Source organism: Laetiporus sulphureus (genome assembly GCF_001632365.1).
Source record: "Laetiporus sulphureus 93-53 unplaced genomic scaffold LAESUscaffold_4, whole genome shotgun sequence".
NCBI classification, from domain to species: domain Eukaryota; kingdom Fungi; phylum Basidiomycota; class Agaricomycetes; order Polyporales; family Laetiporaceae; genus Laetiporus; species Laetiporus sulphureus.
The window spans coordinates 87,684-104,813 of NW_024468513.1; the positions used below are offsets into that span (position 1 = coordinate 87,684).

Genomic DNA, 17,130 nt, shown 5'->3' on the forward strand with positions numbered 1-17,130 from the left:
GCCGCATGCGTGTTCGAAACGCACTAGCCGTGCTTCCCAGGCTTGTATCTCCATGCTTCCGCCGTATTTGACAATGTGCGATAGCAATATGGACCGCGTCGATGTGCTTCCATGCGCCGAAGGAAACATCGCATACGCCCAGCCGACCATCGTGCTTTCCACGCCTTAGGAGGACCCGCAAGTCCAGGCTGTGACAACTGCTTGGCTGGCTAAGCAGACCCGTCAGCCTCCCCAAAGACAGAACTACCGCCTCCACGCGCCCGCGGGTCGCTACAAGCGTCTATCCCGGCGTACTTCACGTCGAACGATGGCTGCTATCAGCTACGCGCGCGGCACTATGACGCATAGCACGCACCTCCTGACCTCTTACCCGGGTCCAAGGGTTGCGGAAGCAGCACTGGGAGATTAAAAACCGCCGCGGGATGGGGAAGGAAGTGCCATAGAGGATATAGGCCCCGACTGCTCCATAGGATCGTGGGTCTCTGGGGCATGGTGGGCACGTACGGACGGTGATGGATTGGGTCTTTCAGGCTCCCGATTCCGTTCTTTCTCGCTCGCGCTCTGGTTACAGGCTTCGGGCAGTCGACCTGTCGACTTAAACATGAAGTAAGCACACAACGCAGCACGTACACGAGCCGCCATTTTCCGCACGAGAGAAGGTCAAATTACCAGGTCTAAGAATAGGTCTCCTGACATTCTAGTCGATTGCAACGTTGAGCGAGCATTTCGAAAGTGAACTCGGCTCTACGCGCATTCTGTCAGTGGTGGGACACCCACCTAGGCGATTCGATGTTACGGCATGTGAAGGAGTAGATAATCAAATGGCTGGAAAAGGGGGCGCATGATCTGAGCACCAGACATTTGGAGCTGGGGGCCCACTCACCAAGCACCTTTGATTGCTGGACTCTGTGCGACTTGCAACCAGCCAATCCCAGCATTGCATCAACACTATTCTACCAAACGAACAAGGTAGAAGAAAAAATGAATGATCTCATTGCTCAAGCTCTCCCGACATCCACTAGATACAGAGGAGCGGGAACATACAGCTGTCCATTATAGAAGCTCTCGCTCTCAATCCGCCGCCATGGCCCGACTCAAATCTCCAATCCCACGAGAACGTAGGCAGGGTCAACCTGGAAGGGTGGTTTAGTGACAACGGATCCTCCGACGTACATCAAAGAATGAAGCAAGTCGCCAAGGAATGGAGACGACTTCTCCAATGCAATGACCAGAGCCGAACACTGCAGACTCTCATCCGCCAGATCCAGCAGCGCAACAATGCTAACCGCCAGCAACATCAATTTCTAAAACGAGACAATTGTGTAACCCGAAGACTCACCTCTCTCTCAAGTTGACGTTTGCTGCGCTTTTTCCGTCGACATAAAGCGTTTTTGGTTTGCCCGGTAACTCGAGCACAACGCCGTCGAAGGCGGCACCCAAGTTCGGACCAGAGATGGACACACTCTTCGCATGCGGCAATGCGCCCAATGCGTTCATCGGGAAGAGCGTTGAAAGGAACTCGAGCGCCGTATCTTGCTGCTTCGCACTGATGGCTGCGAGGCTGCCCCCGCCTTCCTCCGCGTCGTCAGGCGTCAGCGGAGGAGTAGCGATGTCGGGGAGGGGTGCATGTGCGCCCTTGCCCGCAATCGCACGGGGCGCGCTCGGCTGGCCATGGGTAAAGTCAGGAGGCGGAGTGGGAGGATAATCGATTGGCTTGGAGTAAAGGCTGTCTGCCCTGAGAGACGATGATAGCGTGGAGGAAGTATCGGAAGGGGAAGAGGAAGGGGAAGCAATGGCTGGCGCCAGACTGTCTGTCACCCAGTCTGACGACCCTCTGTCGGGAGGGCATTTTACTTTGGGGGTGTCAAAACCGCCACTGCAACGAGAGTTCAGTCTGCACCTGATTACACGTTTTTGAGAGTCTTGCGAGTACTCACCCCGGGCCCGCCAGAGAACGTAGTAGAGTAATAGTACATGGAGTCGTTTCCCTCCATGTGGCACACTGCCAGCACGCTAGGAGTTATGTCGGTGTAGAAAGCCCCATCTCCAACAGCCTGACGGCCGTTGCTGATTATCGAAGGAAAGAAATGAGCCGAAATGAAGCCAGCAGTCTACCGATATTAAAACTTACGTGGGGCAAATACTAGATGACTGTTTTGTATAATTCATCATATTTATTATCGACATGAGGTGCCAATTTGTTCGCGAACGGCTTAAAGAGTTGTTTCTGGTGTGGTTGTGGAAGAGAGCCAGTCAAATCGGGTGGGACGAATGAGGTAGCGCGTTCACAAAAGCAGATGCGAGCGAGTTAGTGCGAGCGCTGTGAGCAAGTCAGCAATGCGGTGCAGTGAAGAGGGGTCCACGCCAGGGCCACTCTTTATCGGTCTTTGTTATCTGGGACCCCGGATACCGCCACGTGGTCAATTGTGGCCCGCTACGGCGCTACGGCCTGCTAGTTGCCGTTCGCTGATCGAGGTCTTTCCTTCGTCATTTCGCGATTTTTCACACACGTGCGGCTCATTGCACATCATTAATTGCAACCAAGCACGCAACGAACATGGTGCGAACACAGTGAAAAGCTACACGAGTGGTATGCAAGGCAGCGGCAAGGCTCCCGGTGGCACCGGGATGCTGCTTGCAATTGAGTTCCCCCATTCAAACACCGCACACATGACCTTACATCTCCACCCATCTCCTCCGAGAGTTATGCCCATATCAGCGAGTCCTGCCTGCTTCTGTGTGCGAAGTACATGGGTCCAGACGCTGCAAGGCGATAGAGTTCGACGAACGATAAGAGAACCAGCTCCGATACGCCCGACAGCCTAACATTCGTGATATAATCATCAGTTGACGCATCAAGTGTCCAGGCAAGCTGCAATGGTGCGATCCCGACCACGAAGTAGTGGCTTTTGCAGGAGCGTTCTAGCGCAGAAGTCCGGCGATGCCGAATTGTGCAACGCGACCTCAAAGGCCGCCGTCACGTTTCATACTTTAGGCCGAAGCCCGTGGCACCTCTACGCGGACTATTATACCAGAGTGAACGCATCCGGTAGAATCGACCGAGCTGCTTGCGAGCGATCTTTCATGACACGTTGGTCGCGCATCATGACACATGGTCATATTGAGGAATGGCTGACGTACTGCGAGCACGTCGGACAGGCTCTGGTCTTCGCGACCTCCTCCCAAGCATTCCTTCAATCTCTTCGAATAGATCAAAGGAGAGAGACATGAGAGCTGTCTGAGAATCTGTGCCTGAGGAAGACGCCAGACCGCTATGGTGGTTCGTCAGAGATTGGGCTGCCGTGGAGTGCATGTTCAGCAGAGGAGAGGTTTCGACTACCCTGGACATCGGAAGTCTAGGAACCTGCGAACCAAAGACCAGGGTTACAGGTCATCGGACAGCCTCCGAAGCACAGCTTATAAGGACACGCACCACATGTCTGATCGGCTCGATCGCATTCAACTCTGCGTGTCTCGCCGCGACAGTAACAGCGCTTCTCATGGCGGAAGATTCGCTTGCCCTTGCGACGTCGGTGGGTATCGGTGTAGCAACCTTCACAACGACCATGTTCTCCTTCGTGACTTTTAGGGCAGTCACCGCAGCTGGAGCGCGAATACCGTATGCTTCTTCCATGCTCATTCTCGCCGTCGAAGGCATTTTCTGCACCTTGATGGTATTCAAATGGAATTCTGATGGCAAAGGTCGATATGCTTGAAATGCATGAGAAGGCACGGAAACATCATGCCGACCAGATGGAGACGAGTACTCAGAGATGGAGTTTTGTAGTGGCGCACGCCGAATTGACGGAGATCTGAAGGAAGAAGTACCGATATCCAAACTGATTGGGATGGACGTGTCTGATACGTCCCGGATCGAGCGTGCTTGCATCTGAGTAGCGGAGGCTTGGGCGGCCTCTTCGCCGAACGACCTATCCACGTCCAACGCGAACGCTTCCACACTGAGATCGGTGTTACAGGGCGAGTTTGAGCTTCCCCTAGACGACGACCTGGAGGAGTCTGAGTGTATGCTGCCAGCTCCAGCTTGAGGCGAGTGTATAACGTCAGTAATTGAAGCAGCGACTACCCGTGTTGGTAGCTTGCGAGACGGCAGAAGAGACGTGACGTCGTAAACAGAGGCATTGCAGTTTGTGACATCGTTCTACAGTTGATGGTTCGGCCAAGGGAATACCTTTAGACCCAAATATTGTAGTGCTCACCTCGTTTCGCCGGTCGGCATTTGACGCGTAGCGCTCTGCTACAGGCCCGAAGCATGCGCTCGCAGAGAGCTCTGTGTGGCGGACATCGCTGGAGTAGGATCGAGCCGCATGAGACTGCAGGGAGTTCGGGTACACAGTGATTCTTGGTCGACGCGGAAGCGGGATGAATGAGTCGAAATCAATATCTACGGAGCCAAGTGGTTGCTGCATCCTGCCCGCTCGACGTCGCTCTATTCAAGACACAACAATGCCTGAGGAGATGAAGCAGGAGGGGGGAGGGGAACCTGCGGTGCGCTGCATGTGGAGGAGGAGCGTTTTGTACACTGTCGATAGATGCGCATTGCACGCAGATCTGTAGCTCCACTACGTTCTTCGTCTGTCAGTTTTGAAAAGCTCGTTGCGCGACGTCGACGATCCTATACGTCTACGTCGTACATTTGATTAACCTAGGCCAGATCCTGGGGTCGCCTTGAGCAACGCTCCACAACAAGCTGCATTGAGTCGGAAGAGCCCATCGCCGCGACATACAGAGTCCTACTTTTTCAAAGCACAACGCGAGCGAGTCCAGAGTTCAGGTAGTTTGAATGTATCACATTCGAGAGCGGGATTGTCGGCAATCATCTGCAAGCATACTTGTGTGCACAGTTCGATATGTAGACTTGCACATTGCGCAGACTCCAGAGCCCAGCATTGCGAGATAGATGGATTCATACCGGAAAGTGGGCCGGACCCCGGTGACCAGGGTCCTGCCGTCAGGGCAGGGCGTTCAGCCACATCTCTAGTAATCGACGCCCAAGGCAAGCGGCAACCCATCGGCGAGCTCGACCTACCTCAAGACGTGAGTGTTTCTATGCTAGTGTGATGCTCCGAATGCGCAGGAAATGCTGGGTTGGATGCTCAACCGAAATATCAGGCCAAAATGCGCCCATTTACATGATGGATGGACGGCCTCTTTAGTGGATGCACCTTGATTCAACCTTCAGTGTTCAAGCTGCTTACGCTCTTCTTTCTGACTGCAGTCATCACCTCGGCAACAAAAAATGGCTGACGCTGGACGTGGACGCGGTGGATTCGGGCGTGGACGTGGTGACAGAGGACGTGGCCGTCGGGGCCCTCGCCGTGGAGGCCGCAAGGACGAGGAGAAGGAGTGGTGAGTCCCAGATTCCGCCGACGTCGCGAACGATTGCCAAATGTAGCGCGAATGTAGGGTGCCTGTCACGAAGCTCGGTCGTCTCGTGAAGGACGGCAAGATCAAGTCCATGGAGGAGATCTATCTCTTCTCGCTGCCTGTGAAGGAGTTCCAGATCGTCGACTTCTTCCTGCCGAAACTCAAGGATGAAGTGATGAAGATTATGCCCGTTCAGAAACAGACCCGTGCCGGACAGCGTACGCGTTTCAAGGCATTCGTCGCGGTCGGTGACTCTGATGGCCATGTCGGTCTCGGTGTCAAGTGCGCGAAGGAAGTCGCGACCGCTATTCGCGGAGCCATCGTCCTCGCCAAGCTCTCCGTTGTTCCCGTCCGACGGGGGTATTGGGGTGCTGCGCTCGGTGAGCCGCACACTGTGCCCTCGAAGGTCAGCGGGAAGGTCGGTTCTGTCATGTGCCGGCTCATCCCCGCACCAAGAGGTACTGGTCTCGTCGCCGCCCCCGCATCGAAGCGACTGCTGCAGATGGCCGGTGTCGAGGATTGCTACACGCAATCAAAGGGTTCAACAGCAACGATGGGTAACTTCTTGAAGGCAACCTTCGCTGCGGTGCGTATTCATGTTGTCGACTCTTGTATTGTATAACTAATCGATCTTGCAGATCACAAAGACATACTCATTCCTCACGCCCGACCTCTGGCGCGAGATCCCTCTGTCGAAGTACCCATACGACGAACACAGCATGCACCTACAGCTTGCCCAGGCCAAGAAGGCGTATTAGACGGCTTTCCATCCCTGTACCATATCGCATGCTGTCAAAATCTTCGGGACGCGAAGTCCGTCATGCTAGACTTGCTCCATGCATGTAATCCACGATATTTTCTTATTCCATGACATACATAGCGGAGGGATCGTCAGCAGAGCAGCAGTATATGATCTGGCTTGAAGCCTGCGGGTGGATAGTATGATTGTCATCCGTTCATTATTATTTGAGGTGCAATATCTCATTCAGCCTAGCTAGCTAAGCTCAACGTGGCAATATCGCTTACCTCGTGAGCATGCCGGTGTTCACGGCATACAATTAATTAGACTATTGACTAGCGAATCATCTCTGGGTAAGAAGTTAACAGCCGTTAAATCCATGCATCGTGCCGAGGAGACGTGAGAGGCCTTGTGCCTCGTACGCAGATTACGTAGGAAGTAGATAATGCGACAGCTGAGCATCAGAGAAACTCAAATCCGCCTTAAGATGCCTTCAAAAGACAGTAAGTCTCAACACCTCCTTGTTCGGAATTTTCTCCGGGTTGGGAGCTTCCTTTCATGCGTAACTAGCGAGAACAAGTCGATTTGAGTTTCAATGATGCATGGGAGCTTCCCTGTGATCGATATCCCCCAACTCAAAAAAGGAGATTTATAGGTCTGCCTAGGGGAGACAAATAGGAGCTGCCTTCACCTTCAAGGGTCTGCGTCAGGAGGCATCCGGGCGTAAAGCCTGCACCCGACTCATCTAGGAAAAGAAGTGCCTTGTCGCACATCGCTTTTTCATCTTACTTCCATCGCCTTGCGGCGCACTGGGACCATGTTGCGGAAATGAACGGCACTGGGTACCAGCATAGGTATCGATTATTCATCATGTCGCATTTTCCAGTCTGTATCATGCATGTTCACCTCCACTCGAGAAACATTGAAGAGTGGCTCTGGCATGCTTACGTTTGGTCAAAAGCGGCACTTGCGGCAGCTTCATAATCTGCAAGTGAATGGGTACACCGTCACGGTTCATTCATCATAAAGCCTACATCAGGATTTTCAAGAAACAAAATAGGACCGGTGAGCACTATGTGTCTACGGAAATGCGCCCAGGGTGCGCGACCGACGATCAACCACGGATGACATACCAAGGTAAGTGTTAGTCTGCTCTTCTGTGGACCTGTCATGCTTGCCGATGCCAGACTGGACTGGGTAAATAAGAGGTGCGGTGTGCAGCCGTCTGACCTGTTCTCTCCTCTCGCTCCTCCGTGCATCAGACCAAGTTCACCACTGATATTCCTGTTATCGAAATTTTATCGCGGGATGGCTCTGGATCTGGTGCAAGTACGTGTGTCGTCACCTCATTCATTGTCTATCTCATAGACTCGCTTTACACACAGGTCAGCGATCCCAGCATAGCGTACATTGTGCTGGGAGGATTCGTTGTCTTAGTGAGTGTTTTGTTTCATTTCGCACTTCTCCAGGGGTATGCGATGTTTTGGTGTACATGAAGACCTCGGAGAGTTCGCAACTTCTTATCACCAAAGTCTACCACTGGCGCATAGTTTTCTTACCGAGAGTGCTGATTTTTTGCCTCTCATAGTTTAGTATCGTGTCGTTGCTTGTGAAGGATAAGGTGATCATGAAACAATTGTCGCTTGAAGTCGGCTTATAGACCAAATCTAGTTCTACATTAGTGAGGTCGTGCTCGGGACTGTTTTCGGTATCATTATCGGTCCATCCTGCGCCAACGTCTTCGATCCTCGATCATGGGGTAGCCATTCAAATATCATCACACTGGAAGTCATGCGCATCGTTCTGGCGACTGGTCTGTTCGCTATCGGCGTCCAGCTGCCGCGGTCATACATGGCAGACCATGTCAAGGGGCTCCTGGTAATGGTTGTGCCTACGATGGCGTTCGGATGGGTGGTGGTTGCAGGCATGTGCGTTTCTCCTAGCCTACCGGTTTGTCTGATATCGGTTGCGTTTCCAGCTGTCATCTATGGTTTGTTCTCGCAGTACAACTACATCTCAGCGCTCGTAGTGGCCGCGTGTCTGACGCCGACAGACCCAATTATCAGTGCGGCGATTATCGGTACGGATTTTGTATCGTGACTGCGTCTCCATTGGTTAACACGTTTATAATGCCAGGCGGGAAATTTGCAATGAAGCATGTACCTCCGAACCTGCGTAATGTCCTGTCTGCGGAGTCTGCCGCCAACGACGGCCTGGCGTACCCTTTCCTGAGCATCTCAATCTATCTCACAGTCGAGAGCACCCGTCGGGAGGCTATTGGCAAATGGTTTTTAGTAGGCTGGTTGTGTAGGTCTCACAAGTGTTCTCCTGCTGCATGCACTGAGTGTTGGCTGTTTCTTTCTCTCAGACCAAGTCATACTGGGCACTGTGCTCGGCGCAGTCTTAGGCAAGTGCAATCCGGATGATTCTTTGCGATGCGCTGACCTCGTAGCTCACAGGGCTCGCGTTTTGTCGCCTGATGAAAATCTCATACCGCAAGGGGTTTATTGACCGCGAATCACACCTGGCCCAATACCTCGCCTTCACGCTTTTTACCATTGGCATAGTAAGTACTCTGGGTAGCGACGACCTGTTGGCAGCCTTCGCTGCAGGCTAGTACTTATTCATTCGTTTCAACGATACAAACACATGCTCACAACCATCCAGGCACTGCCATCAATTGGGATGGGCACTTCAACGACCAGATAGAGAACGAAAGTTTCTCATCAGTCCTTGAACTGCTGCTGAACTGTGGTTGCTTCATCTATATTGGCGCATGGCTGCCCTTCGACAAGTACAATTCACCGGAACTTGGCATCACGCCGTGGCGCCTGGTCGTACTCTTCATCGCGATCCTGTTTCTCCGACGGATTCCTCCTTTGCTCCTCCTGTACCGGTGGGTGCCGGAGATATTCAACTGGCGGGAGGCTTTATTCTCTGGACATTTTGGTGCGTCCACTGTCGAATGATCATTCTCTTTCTGACCAACACACTGTTTCATTTTACAGGACCCGTGAGTATCGGTTATGAGTTAACCCTCGCCTTCACTAAACTTGTGTCCCAAGATGGGCGTTGGGGCAGTATTCGTCTCTACCCTGGCCACTACTAGACTTCCCACGCCTCACGATCCTCCGCAAGACCAAGCCGAGCTGCTCGCTGCCACTGTGCAAATCATCGTATCTTTCATCGTTCTATGCTCCATCATCACCCGTAAGCGCATAGAAATCTCACTCAAACGCCATCTTATGCTCTCCCAGATGGCCTTTCTATTTCAGTGTTCTCCTTCGGCAAGAATGTCTGCTCCCATACGGTCTCCATGTCGCACACCTGGAGATCCCGCAACGTAGCCGCCGAAGAATGGCTCATGTGGAGGCGCCTCACGGGCCAGGTGTTGCACCTACCCGCCCTCCCCAGCTTCTCTCTCAAGCAGGCCAAACCGGCCGAATTAACCACGGCGGAGGAGGGGCTGGAGAACGCAGGGCCGGTTGTGTCGCCTGCTGGAAGTATGCGATCCTCCAAGGCAGGCGAGATGAAGTCCAAGACAGGCGAAATGGTCCGCCCGCGCACTTCGTTGCGGGACGTGCTGCGCAATTTACTGTCCGCGCCTGGCCATAACATTACGGTTTGTGCTCTTGCCACATGGTGTCGTGTTTTTTTCCAATGCTATAGCCAGGTCCGTCTGGACGGCGACGTAAACGTCCTGCATGAGCCGGTCTAGCGTGCAGACCCCGAAGTCCGTGTACGTCTCGCCAGATCAGCTGAGCCTCGTGGAGAACGACCCGCAGGCGCGGTCGTCCGGCATGAGCGAGCACCCCTAGCCGACACATAGTCAAAGATGGTGTATCCAATAACATAAGCTTGTGGCTCCGAAGAGTTACAATGGTTTCGAATCGCGGTCGGAGGTAGAATGCGTGCGAAGAATGAGACATAGGTCGATAGAAAATTGTATAACTCGTGCACACCCTTGCATTTCCTTGGACAATCAATTCATCGGGATCATTGGTTCACCTGGTCGATTGTGCATCTATCCGCTGCTTCGTAAGAGGGAGGGACTGAAGACTAGCAAGCAATAGACATGATTCGCGAGCCAACATTTGTGCTACCCATTGCCAGCCGCTACTGACTGATCGTTCACGGGAGGTGAGACTAAATCATTATTTTCTCTGCAGCGACTCGATGAGGAACGAGGCTCTTCCCGTCCACTTTCGTGTATCGCTCGGCGCGTTGGGACGGCGTAGCCAGCCGAGTTGGCCACTATCATTCAACGGGCCACTTGTGCAATCGAAGTCGATCCGTATCGTTTGAGGCTCAGTGAAGGAGGCTCCTACTATCACTCAGCTGCCCTGATGCCAATGATCCCAGAATTTTCTGGGTCTCTCACGAATGTATCCGACAACACCTGGTTTTCGCGTTTGCCCTCGCTCGATCTTTTTATTGTTATAAAATAGTACACGTCCGTTGACGTCTTACAGCTTGAGACTAACTGTGCCGGCACGACGTGCGGTGATCCGAGGGCCCACCACTGAAACATCTGGTCTGCATTTGTAATCTATAAGAACGAAACCGCACAGTAAAGACATAGGTCCAGATCAAGCGAGGCGAGTGAAAGACACACGTTAATCCTATCTTTCGTGCAGTAGTTACATCCGGCACTGAGAGCACAAACGTGGAATAGAAGCCGCTGAACGTTCGAAAATATATCAGCGATGTGAGGTGAGCGTCAAGAGGATTTCTGCGAAGACGGTGATTACGGGGGTAGGGGGGGAGGTGTAATTGTGGTTGCGACAAGGTATGATGCGGGTACGCCATAGGCCATTATGAACGTGGCAACGACATGCCGTATCGAGCTTGCTCGTTGGCCAGTTGTTTCGCCTTCAATGTCCTCTCAGCATCGGATACTGAATCGATGTGAGTTCATTCAGTCAGGTATCCAAGAAGCGAAGATGACGCACGTCAACATGTTCTTATTGTTCAGTTTAGGAAAGCGCACACAGATCTCTGCGCAAACATTGACACGCTGTGAGTCATCCAACGCAGGATCGAATGAAGTATAGTCTATGATCACGGCTTGCAGCTCGGCAGAATGCCCCTCAGCTAAAAGCTCATCAATCTGAATGCAGACCTCCGGATCAAATGCATCAAGCCAGGCATCTGTTTCCCTTTGTGAAAAGTCTACTATGGAGAAACAGATCTTTCTAAGGTCTTTTGACGATATTGTGTTGAGCAGAGGCTGCAGCACACTCCGGACAAACGGTGCAATGTTATTCATTTCTCAAGTGCTGATTCGCAGATCCAGTGCCTGCAGATTGATATTGCTTCAAAGCTGATAGGGTGCACTCCAAAAGTATGAGTCATCCTGTGCATGGAACACTATTTGTTTGCATACTCACAGAGCAAGGGCTGGATGTTGCCACCAGTGTTGTTCTCTAGTGTACTGAAAGTGATTGTTGCCTCCTCGAGCCTCCTGTTGGCTATGTTCAACATGCCTTGAGTAAAAGCAAGAGCGGCCGCGGTGACTTGTGAAGATAGGTTGAGTGTTTGAGGATAGCTCGATCCAGCAGACCGAGTAGAATACGTCCAATGCCTTCGACGCATGACAGGTCATATTCAAGGGAAGTCAATGTCCTCAAAGCATGCGATGGCGTTCAGGCAGTGAAGCCATGGACTTCGTTCGCTCCAGCCCAGAAACATGCAAGAAAGGTGCTGCAGACGAGGAAATGAACAAATGAGCTGAAAGAAGGGGCTCGCCGATGGCAATGTCACATTCTGTAGCGACAGTGATGTGATATGACTGAATTCGCGCAAGCGCCAAAACACTAAATTGTGCATAGAGCACTGCTCGAAGCTGACCCTCTTGAACTCAAGCGAGGCCAGCTTTGGAAGTTTCCCTGGCAGCGTTACGAGAATCGATGCCAACCCCGGGCCTGTCTCGAGGGATCCGCGTCAGTGACCTCGCACAGGCGATCGCCTGTTTCCGAGTGCGGAGCCTGCTCTTCTCGAACAAGACCGCACGGCTCTCGGCGTACCACTCTCGGCAAACGAGGGCGCAGTTCAACAGAGTCCGTCTTTCATTATCATATCTTAATGAATTGAGATGGTCGATGATGCGCTCGCAGATCTCGGGTGGAAGGCGCGGCTGAGGATGATTGACGGGTGGGACTGCATTGGCGTCCGACACCGGGGCGACCATGGCAGGATCGGACTGCTTGCATGTTGTTGTATGAGCAAGTGTCCGAGAACATGGTTGTAGCTGCTCACGAGTGGGTTCAATGTGCGCGAGACATGGCCTGTCAAGATGGAGGATGACAATGATGCAGAGGATGTCGACGAGAGGGAATACGACTTAGTAGTAGGTTGGATGGCCTGTGGCGACTTGGAGGTGTGGAACCTCTTATATATGTAACGAACGCTTCGATACCACAGAACCGCAAACCTTCACGGGTCCGATATGGTCCGCTGATGCTTACACAGCCTCTGTTGATCATTGCATACCTCCATTGTGCAAGGATAGAGGCTGTGGCACTGTCCTAGCATTGGACATATTTGAGCTCCTATGTTCTCTGTCTGTGATCTCAAGATTAGGGACGTACAACACACAGTCGCCGCGGCACCTTTTGAGTTCACAATCACACGTATGATCTGTGAGTGGTTCCTTTCGCGGATGGCACCCGTGCGACTCCTTGAGTCAACGTTCAACGTTGCAACCCTCGGCGTCCACGCCGCTCGCGCTCTTCTTTTTGACTGCATTTATCTCCTCTGCGACGAACAATGGCTGACACTGGACGTGGACGCGGTGGATTCGGGCGTGGACGTGGTGACAGGGGACGTGGCCGTCGGGGCCCTCGCCGCGGAGGCCGCAAGGACGAGGAGAAGGAATGGTAAGCCCTACTGTCTGCCGATGTCGCGAACGATTGCCAAACGTGGCACGAGCGTAGGGTGCCTGTCACGAAGCTCGGTCGTCTCGTGAAGGACGGCAAGATCAAGGAGATTGAGGAGATCTATCTCTTCTCGCTGCCTGTGAAGGAGTACCAGATCGTCGACACTCTCCTGCCGAAACTCAAGGATGAAGTGATGAAGATCATGCCCGTTCAGAAACAAACCCGTGCGGGGCAGCGCACGCGTTTCAAGGCATTCGTCGCGGTCGGTGACTCTGATGGCCATGTCGATCTCGGTGTCAAGTGCGCGAAGGAAGTCGCGACCGCTATTCGCGGAGCCATCGTCCTCGCCAAACTCTCCGTTGTTCCCGTCCGACGGGGGTATTGGGGTGCTGCGCTCGGTGAGCCGCACACTGTGCCCTCGAAGGTCAGCGGGAAGGTCGGTTCTGTCATGTGCCGGCTCATCCCCGCACCAAGAGGTACTGGTCTCGTCGCCGCCCCCGCATCGAAGCGACTGCTGCAGATGGCCGGTGTCGAGGATTGCTACACGCAATCAAAGGGTTCAACAGCAACGATGGGTAACTTCTTGAAGGCAACCTTCGCTGCGGTGCGTATTCATGTCGTCGAGCCTTGTATTGTGTAACGAATCGATCTTGCAGATCACGAAGACATACGCATTCCTCACCCCCGATCTTGCAAAGAGAGAGAATGCTCAGTTGAAGTACCCATACGACGAATACAGCATGCACCTACAGCTTGCACAGGGCAAGAAGGTGTATTAGTAAATTGTCATACGTTTCCCGAACCACGAACATTATTTAAAATACAACATCAGATTTGGCCCTAATTAGTTCAATGAAATTGAATTTCGGCGAAATAGCCGGCCACGTGCTAATCTTTCGTACCGGCGTTATCTGGATAAGGAGGTGCAATGAGCAGTCGTTTGACCTGCTCTGGATCCTCTCGCTCCTCCGTGCAACAGCAACAAGTTCATCACTGATATTTTTGTTGTCAAATCTTGTCGCGAGATGGCTCTGGATCTGCTGCAAGTCCGTGTGCCATCTCACTCATTGTTTCCTTCGCAAACTCGCTGTACACATAGATCAGCGATCCCAGCTTAGCGTACATTGTGCTCGGAGGGTTCGTTGTCTTGGTGAGTGTTTGTTTCATTTCGCACTTCTCCAGGGATATGCGATATCATTGGTGTGCACAAAGACCTCAGAGACCTCGCAGCTCGTTATCGCCGAGTCTACCACTGGCAAATATCCCTCTCAACAAGCCTGCTGATTTTGTTTTGCTCTCACAGTTCAGTATGCTGTCGTTGTTGGTGAAGGAAAAGGTGATCATGAAGCAAATGATGCTTGAAATTGGCTTATAGGTCGGATCTAGCTCTACATTAATGAAGTCGTGCTCGGGACCGCTTTTGGTATCATTATCGGTCCATACTGCGCCAACGCCTTTGATCCTCGATCATGGGGTAGCGATTCGAATGCTGTCACACTGGAAGTCATGCGCATCGTTCTGGCAACAGGTCTGTTCGCTATCGGTGTCGAGCTGCCGCAGTCATACATGGCGGATCATGTCAAAGGGCTCCTTGTGATGGTTGTGCCTACCATGGCATTTGGATGGGTAGTGGTTGCAGGCATGTCCGTTTCTCCCTAGTCTACCGGTTTGTCTGATATCCGTTGCATTTCCAGCTATCATCTATGGTTTGTTCTCTCCGTACAACTACATCTCAGCACTCGTGGTCGCCGCGTGTCTGACGCCGACTGACCCTATCATAAGCGCGGCGATTGTCGGTACGGATTATGTCTCGTGACTGCGTCTCCATTGGTTAATACGTTTATAATGCCAGGCGGGAAATTTGCAATGAAGCATGTACCTCCGAACCTGCGTCGCATCCTGTCTGCGGAGTCTGCCGCCAACGACGGCCTGGCGTACCCTTTCCTGAGCGTCTCAATCTATCTCACAGTCGAGAGCAGCCGTCGGGAGGCTATTGGCAAATGGTTCCTAGTGGGCTGGTTATGTAGGTCTCACAAGTGTTCCCCTGCTGCATGCACTGAGTGTTGGCTTTTTCTTTCTCTCAGACCAAGTCATACTAGGTACTGTTCTCGGTGCAGTCTTGGGCAAGTAGCATTTCTGGGTGATTATTTGCGATACGCTGACCTTGTCGTTAACAGGGCTCGCTTTTTGTCACCTGATGAAGATCTCATACCGCAAGGGGTTTATTGACCGCGAATCATACGTGGCCCAATACCTCGCCCTCGCGCTTTTCACCATTGGCATAGTCAGTACTCTAGGTAGCGATGACCTGCTAGCAGCCTTTGCTGCAGGTTAGTACTTGTCTACATTGCTCTTCAATTATTCAGATCCGTGCTCACAACCATTCAGGTACTGCCATCAGTTGGGACGGGCACTTCAATGACCAGACAGAGAACGAGGTTTTCTCATCGGTCATTGACCTGCTGCTGAACTGTGGTTGCTTCATCTATATTGGCGCATGGCTGCCCTTCGACAAGTACAATTCACCGGAACTGGGCATCACGCCGTGGCGCCTGGTCGTACTCGTCATCGCGATCCTGTTGCTCCGACGGATCCCGCCTTTGCTCGTTTTGTACCGGTGGGTGCCAGAGATATCCAACTGGCGGGAGGCTTTATTCTCTGGACATTTTGGTGCGTCCACTGTTGAGTGGTCATTCTTTTTGGACCAACACACTGATTCATTTCATAGGACCCGTGAGTATCAATCGTGACTCAAATCTCGCTTTTACTGAATACCAGACTTGTGTCCCAAGATGGGCGTCGGGGCAGTATACGTCTCCACCTTAGCCACTACCAAACTTCCCACGCCGCATGATCCACCGCAAGGCCAAGCTGAGCTGCTCGCTGCTACTGTGCAAATCATCGTATCCTTCGTCGTTTTATGCTCCATCGTTACCCGTAAGCAACTGGAACTCTGAACCAAACACCACCTCATGCTCTCCCAGATGGTCTCTCCATCCCATTCTTCTCCTTTGGCAAGAACGTCCGTTCCCGCACGGTATCCATGTCGCGCACCTGGACATCGCGCAACACTGGCGCCCCCGAGTGGCTCTTGTGGACGCGCCGCGCAGGCGAGGTGCCGCATTCGCCCGCCAGCCCGAGCCCCGATCTCGAGCAGGCCGAACCGGCCACGGCGGAGGCGGGGCTGGAGAACGCAGGGCCGGTTGTGTCGCCCACTGGAAGTATGCGATCCTCTAAGGCAGGCGAGACGACCCCCAAGACTGGCGAGACGATCCGCCGGCGCCCTTCCTTGCGGGACGTGCTGCACGATTTGGTGTTCATGCCTGGCGATGAGACCCCGGTATGTGTCCTTGCCATTCGGTGTCGTGTTCTTGCTAATGCTATAGTTAGGTCCGTCTGGGCGGCGACGTGAACGCTCTGCGTGAGCCGGGCCCGGATTATCAGAACGAGCCAGAGCTCCCTTCGGAGTCGGATCTGCGCACCCCGAAGTCGGTTCGGTTTGGCGATGGTAACGAAGAGGAAGGCGAAGAGACTATGCAAGACGAGTCCGTCGGGACGGACAACGACGCGCAGGAGAGCGTATCGCCCGTCTCTATCGTGCAGACCCCGAAGCCCGTGTACGTCTCGCCAGATCAGCTGAGCCGCGCAGAGAACGAGCCGCAGGCAGGGCCGTCTGGCATGAGCGAGCACCCGTCGCCGACGCAGGGTCAGTCAAAGACGGTACACTTCCCCTCCGCCCAATAACATAGGCTTGTGGCTCCAAAGGAGGAGTCACGGTGGTTTGGAATGGGGGTTGGAGGTGGTGTGTGTGCGAAGAGTGGGATGTGGGTTGATAGAATACGTGTAGCTCATGCACACGCTGGCATTGCGTTAGGTGATCAATGGATCAGGATCACTGATTCACATGGTCGATTGTGCATCTGATCCACTATTTAGATGAGTAAGAGGGAGGAGATGATCAAGGACCAAGCAATAGATGTGATTCACGAGCCGACATGTGCGCTGTTCAAGGCTGTCCATTCGACCACCGTCGATCAATCGTCTATGAGGCGATGTTGAACCAGTGCTTTTCTTATTGCGCGTAGCATCCAGTAATGTCGTTCGGCTATGTCTATCGTTCATGAAATT

General features: G+C 52.9%; 5 protein-coding genes across 5 annotated transcripts; 3 read left to right on the forward strand and 2 right to left on the reverse strand.

Annotated features, from left to right (window-relative positions):
• Positions 1–1,094: 1,094 nt before the first annotated feature.
• LAESUDRAFT_734445 (uncharacterized protein) lies at positions 1,095–2,187 on the reverse strand (the record flags this gene model as incomplete). Its single annotated transcript, XM_040910511.1, has 4 exons — positions 1,095–1,281; positions 1,340–1,876; positions 1,909–2,067; positions 2,132–2,187. The coding sequence occupies 4 exons, from the start codon at positions 2,185–2,187 to the stop codon at positions 1,095–1,097; spliced, it is 939 nt and encodes a 312-aa protein (XP_040768350.1).
• Positions 2,188–2,964: 777 nt separating this feature from the next.
• Positions 2,965–4,589, reverse strand: LAESUDRAFT_340662 (uncharacterized protein). The gene is made up of 3 exons (XM_040902087.1): positions 4,218–4,589; positions 3,434–4,159; positions 2,965–3,364 (listed from the first exon to the last, which is right to left on the reverse strand). The coding sequence occupies exons 1-3, from the start codon at positions 4,425–4,427 to the stop codon at positions 3,104–3,106; spliced, it is 1,197 nt and encodes a 398-aa protein (XP_040768351.1). The 5' UTR covers positions 4,428–4,589; the 3' UTR covers positions 2,965–3,103.
• A 414-nt stretch (positions 4,590–5,003) lies between these two features.
• LAESUDRAFT_720953 (40S ribosomal protein S2) lies at positions 5,004–6,495 on the forward strand. The gene is made up of 4 exons (XM_040907928.1): positions 5,004–5,055; positions 5,237–5,367; positions 5,425–5,971; positions 6,024–6,495. The coding sequence occupies exons 2-4, from the start codon at positions 5,258–5,260 to the stop codon at positions 6,141–6,143; spliced, it is 777 nt and encodes a 258-aa protein (XP_040768352.1). The 5' UTR covers positions 5,004–5,055; positions 5,237–5,257; the 3' UTR covers positions 6,144–6,495.
• Positions 6,496–7,306: 811 nt separating this feature from the next.
• On the forward strand, positions 7,307–10,133 carry LAESUDRAFT_720955 (uncharacterized protein). Its single transcript, XM_040907929.1, has 13 exons — positions 7,307–7,453; positions 7,510–7,560; positions 7,713–7,745; positions 7,796–8,048; positions 8,103–8,204; positions 8,261–8,431; positions 8,493–8,531; positions 8,584–8,736; positions 8,792–9,073; positions 9,133–9,137; positions 9,190–9,334; positions 9,382–9,746; positions 9,798–10,133. The coding sequence occupies exons 1-13, from the start codon at positions 7,433–7,435 to the stop codon at positions 9,840–9,842; spliced, it is 1,665 nt and encodes a 554-aa protein (XP_040768353.1). The 5' UTR covers positions 7,307–7,432; the 3' UTR covers positions 9,843–10,133.
• A 2,595-nt stretch (positions 10,134–12,728) lies between these two features.
• LAESUDRAFT_747311 (uncharacterized protein) lies at positions 12,729–17,061 on the forward strand (the record flags this gene model as incomplete). The annotated part of the gene is made up of 16 exons (XM_040911466.1): positions 12,729–13,002; positions 13,060–13,606; positions 13,659–13,772; positions 14,102–14,152; positions 14,185–14,202; positions 14,306–14,338; positions 14,389–14,641; positions 14,697–14,798; positions 14,855–15,025; positions 15,180–15,332; positions 15,391–15,676; positions 15,794–15,939; positions 15,987–16,342; positions 16,393–16,708; positions 16,752–16,804; positions 16,939–17,061. Exons 1-16 carry the CDS (start codon positions 12,893–12,895, stop codon positions 17,059–17,061), a joined length of 2,832 nt encoding a protein of 943 aa, XP_040768354.1. The 5' UTR covers positions 12,729–12,892.
• Positions 17,062–17,130: the final 69 nt, after the last annotated feature.

Coding starts and splice junctions, on each gene's coding strand:
- LAESUDRAFT_340662 (XM_040902087.1), bottom strand. CDS start 4,427: ATGCAGCAACCACTTGGCTCCGTAGATATTGATTTCGACTCATTCATC. Junction 4,160..4,217: donor ATGCCGACCGGCGAAACGAG/GTGAGCACTACA, acceptor CATCAACTGTAG/AACGATGTCACAAACTGCAA. Junction 3,365..3,433: donor TCGAGCCGATCAGACATGTG/GTGCGTGTCCTT, acceptor TTTGGTTCGCAG/GTTCCTAGACTTCCGATGTC.
- LAESUDRAFT_720953 (XM_040907928.1), top strand. CDS start 5,258: ATGGCTGACGCTGGACGTGGACGCGGTGGATTCGGGCGTGGACGTGGT. Junction 5,368..5,424: donor AAGGACGAGGAGAAGGAGTG/GTGAGTCCCAGA, acceptor GCGCGAATGTAG/GGTGCCTGTCACGAAGCTCG. Junction 5,972..6,023: donor TGAAGGCAACCTTCGCTGCG/GTGCGTATTCAT, acceptor TCGATCTTGCAG/ATCACAAAGACATACTCATT.
- LAESUDRAFT_720955 (XM_040907929.1), top strand. CDS start 7,433: ATGGCTCTGGATCTGGTGCAA. Junction 7,561..7,712: donor TGGGAGGATTCGTTGTCTTA/GTGAGTGTTTTG, acceptor TGCCTCTCATAG/TTTAGTATCGTGTCGTTGCT. Junction 8,737..8,791: donor GTTGGCAGCCTTCGCTGCAG/GCTAGTACTTAT, acceptor ACAACCATCCAG/GCACTGCCATCAATTGGGAT.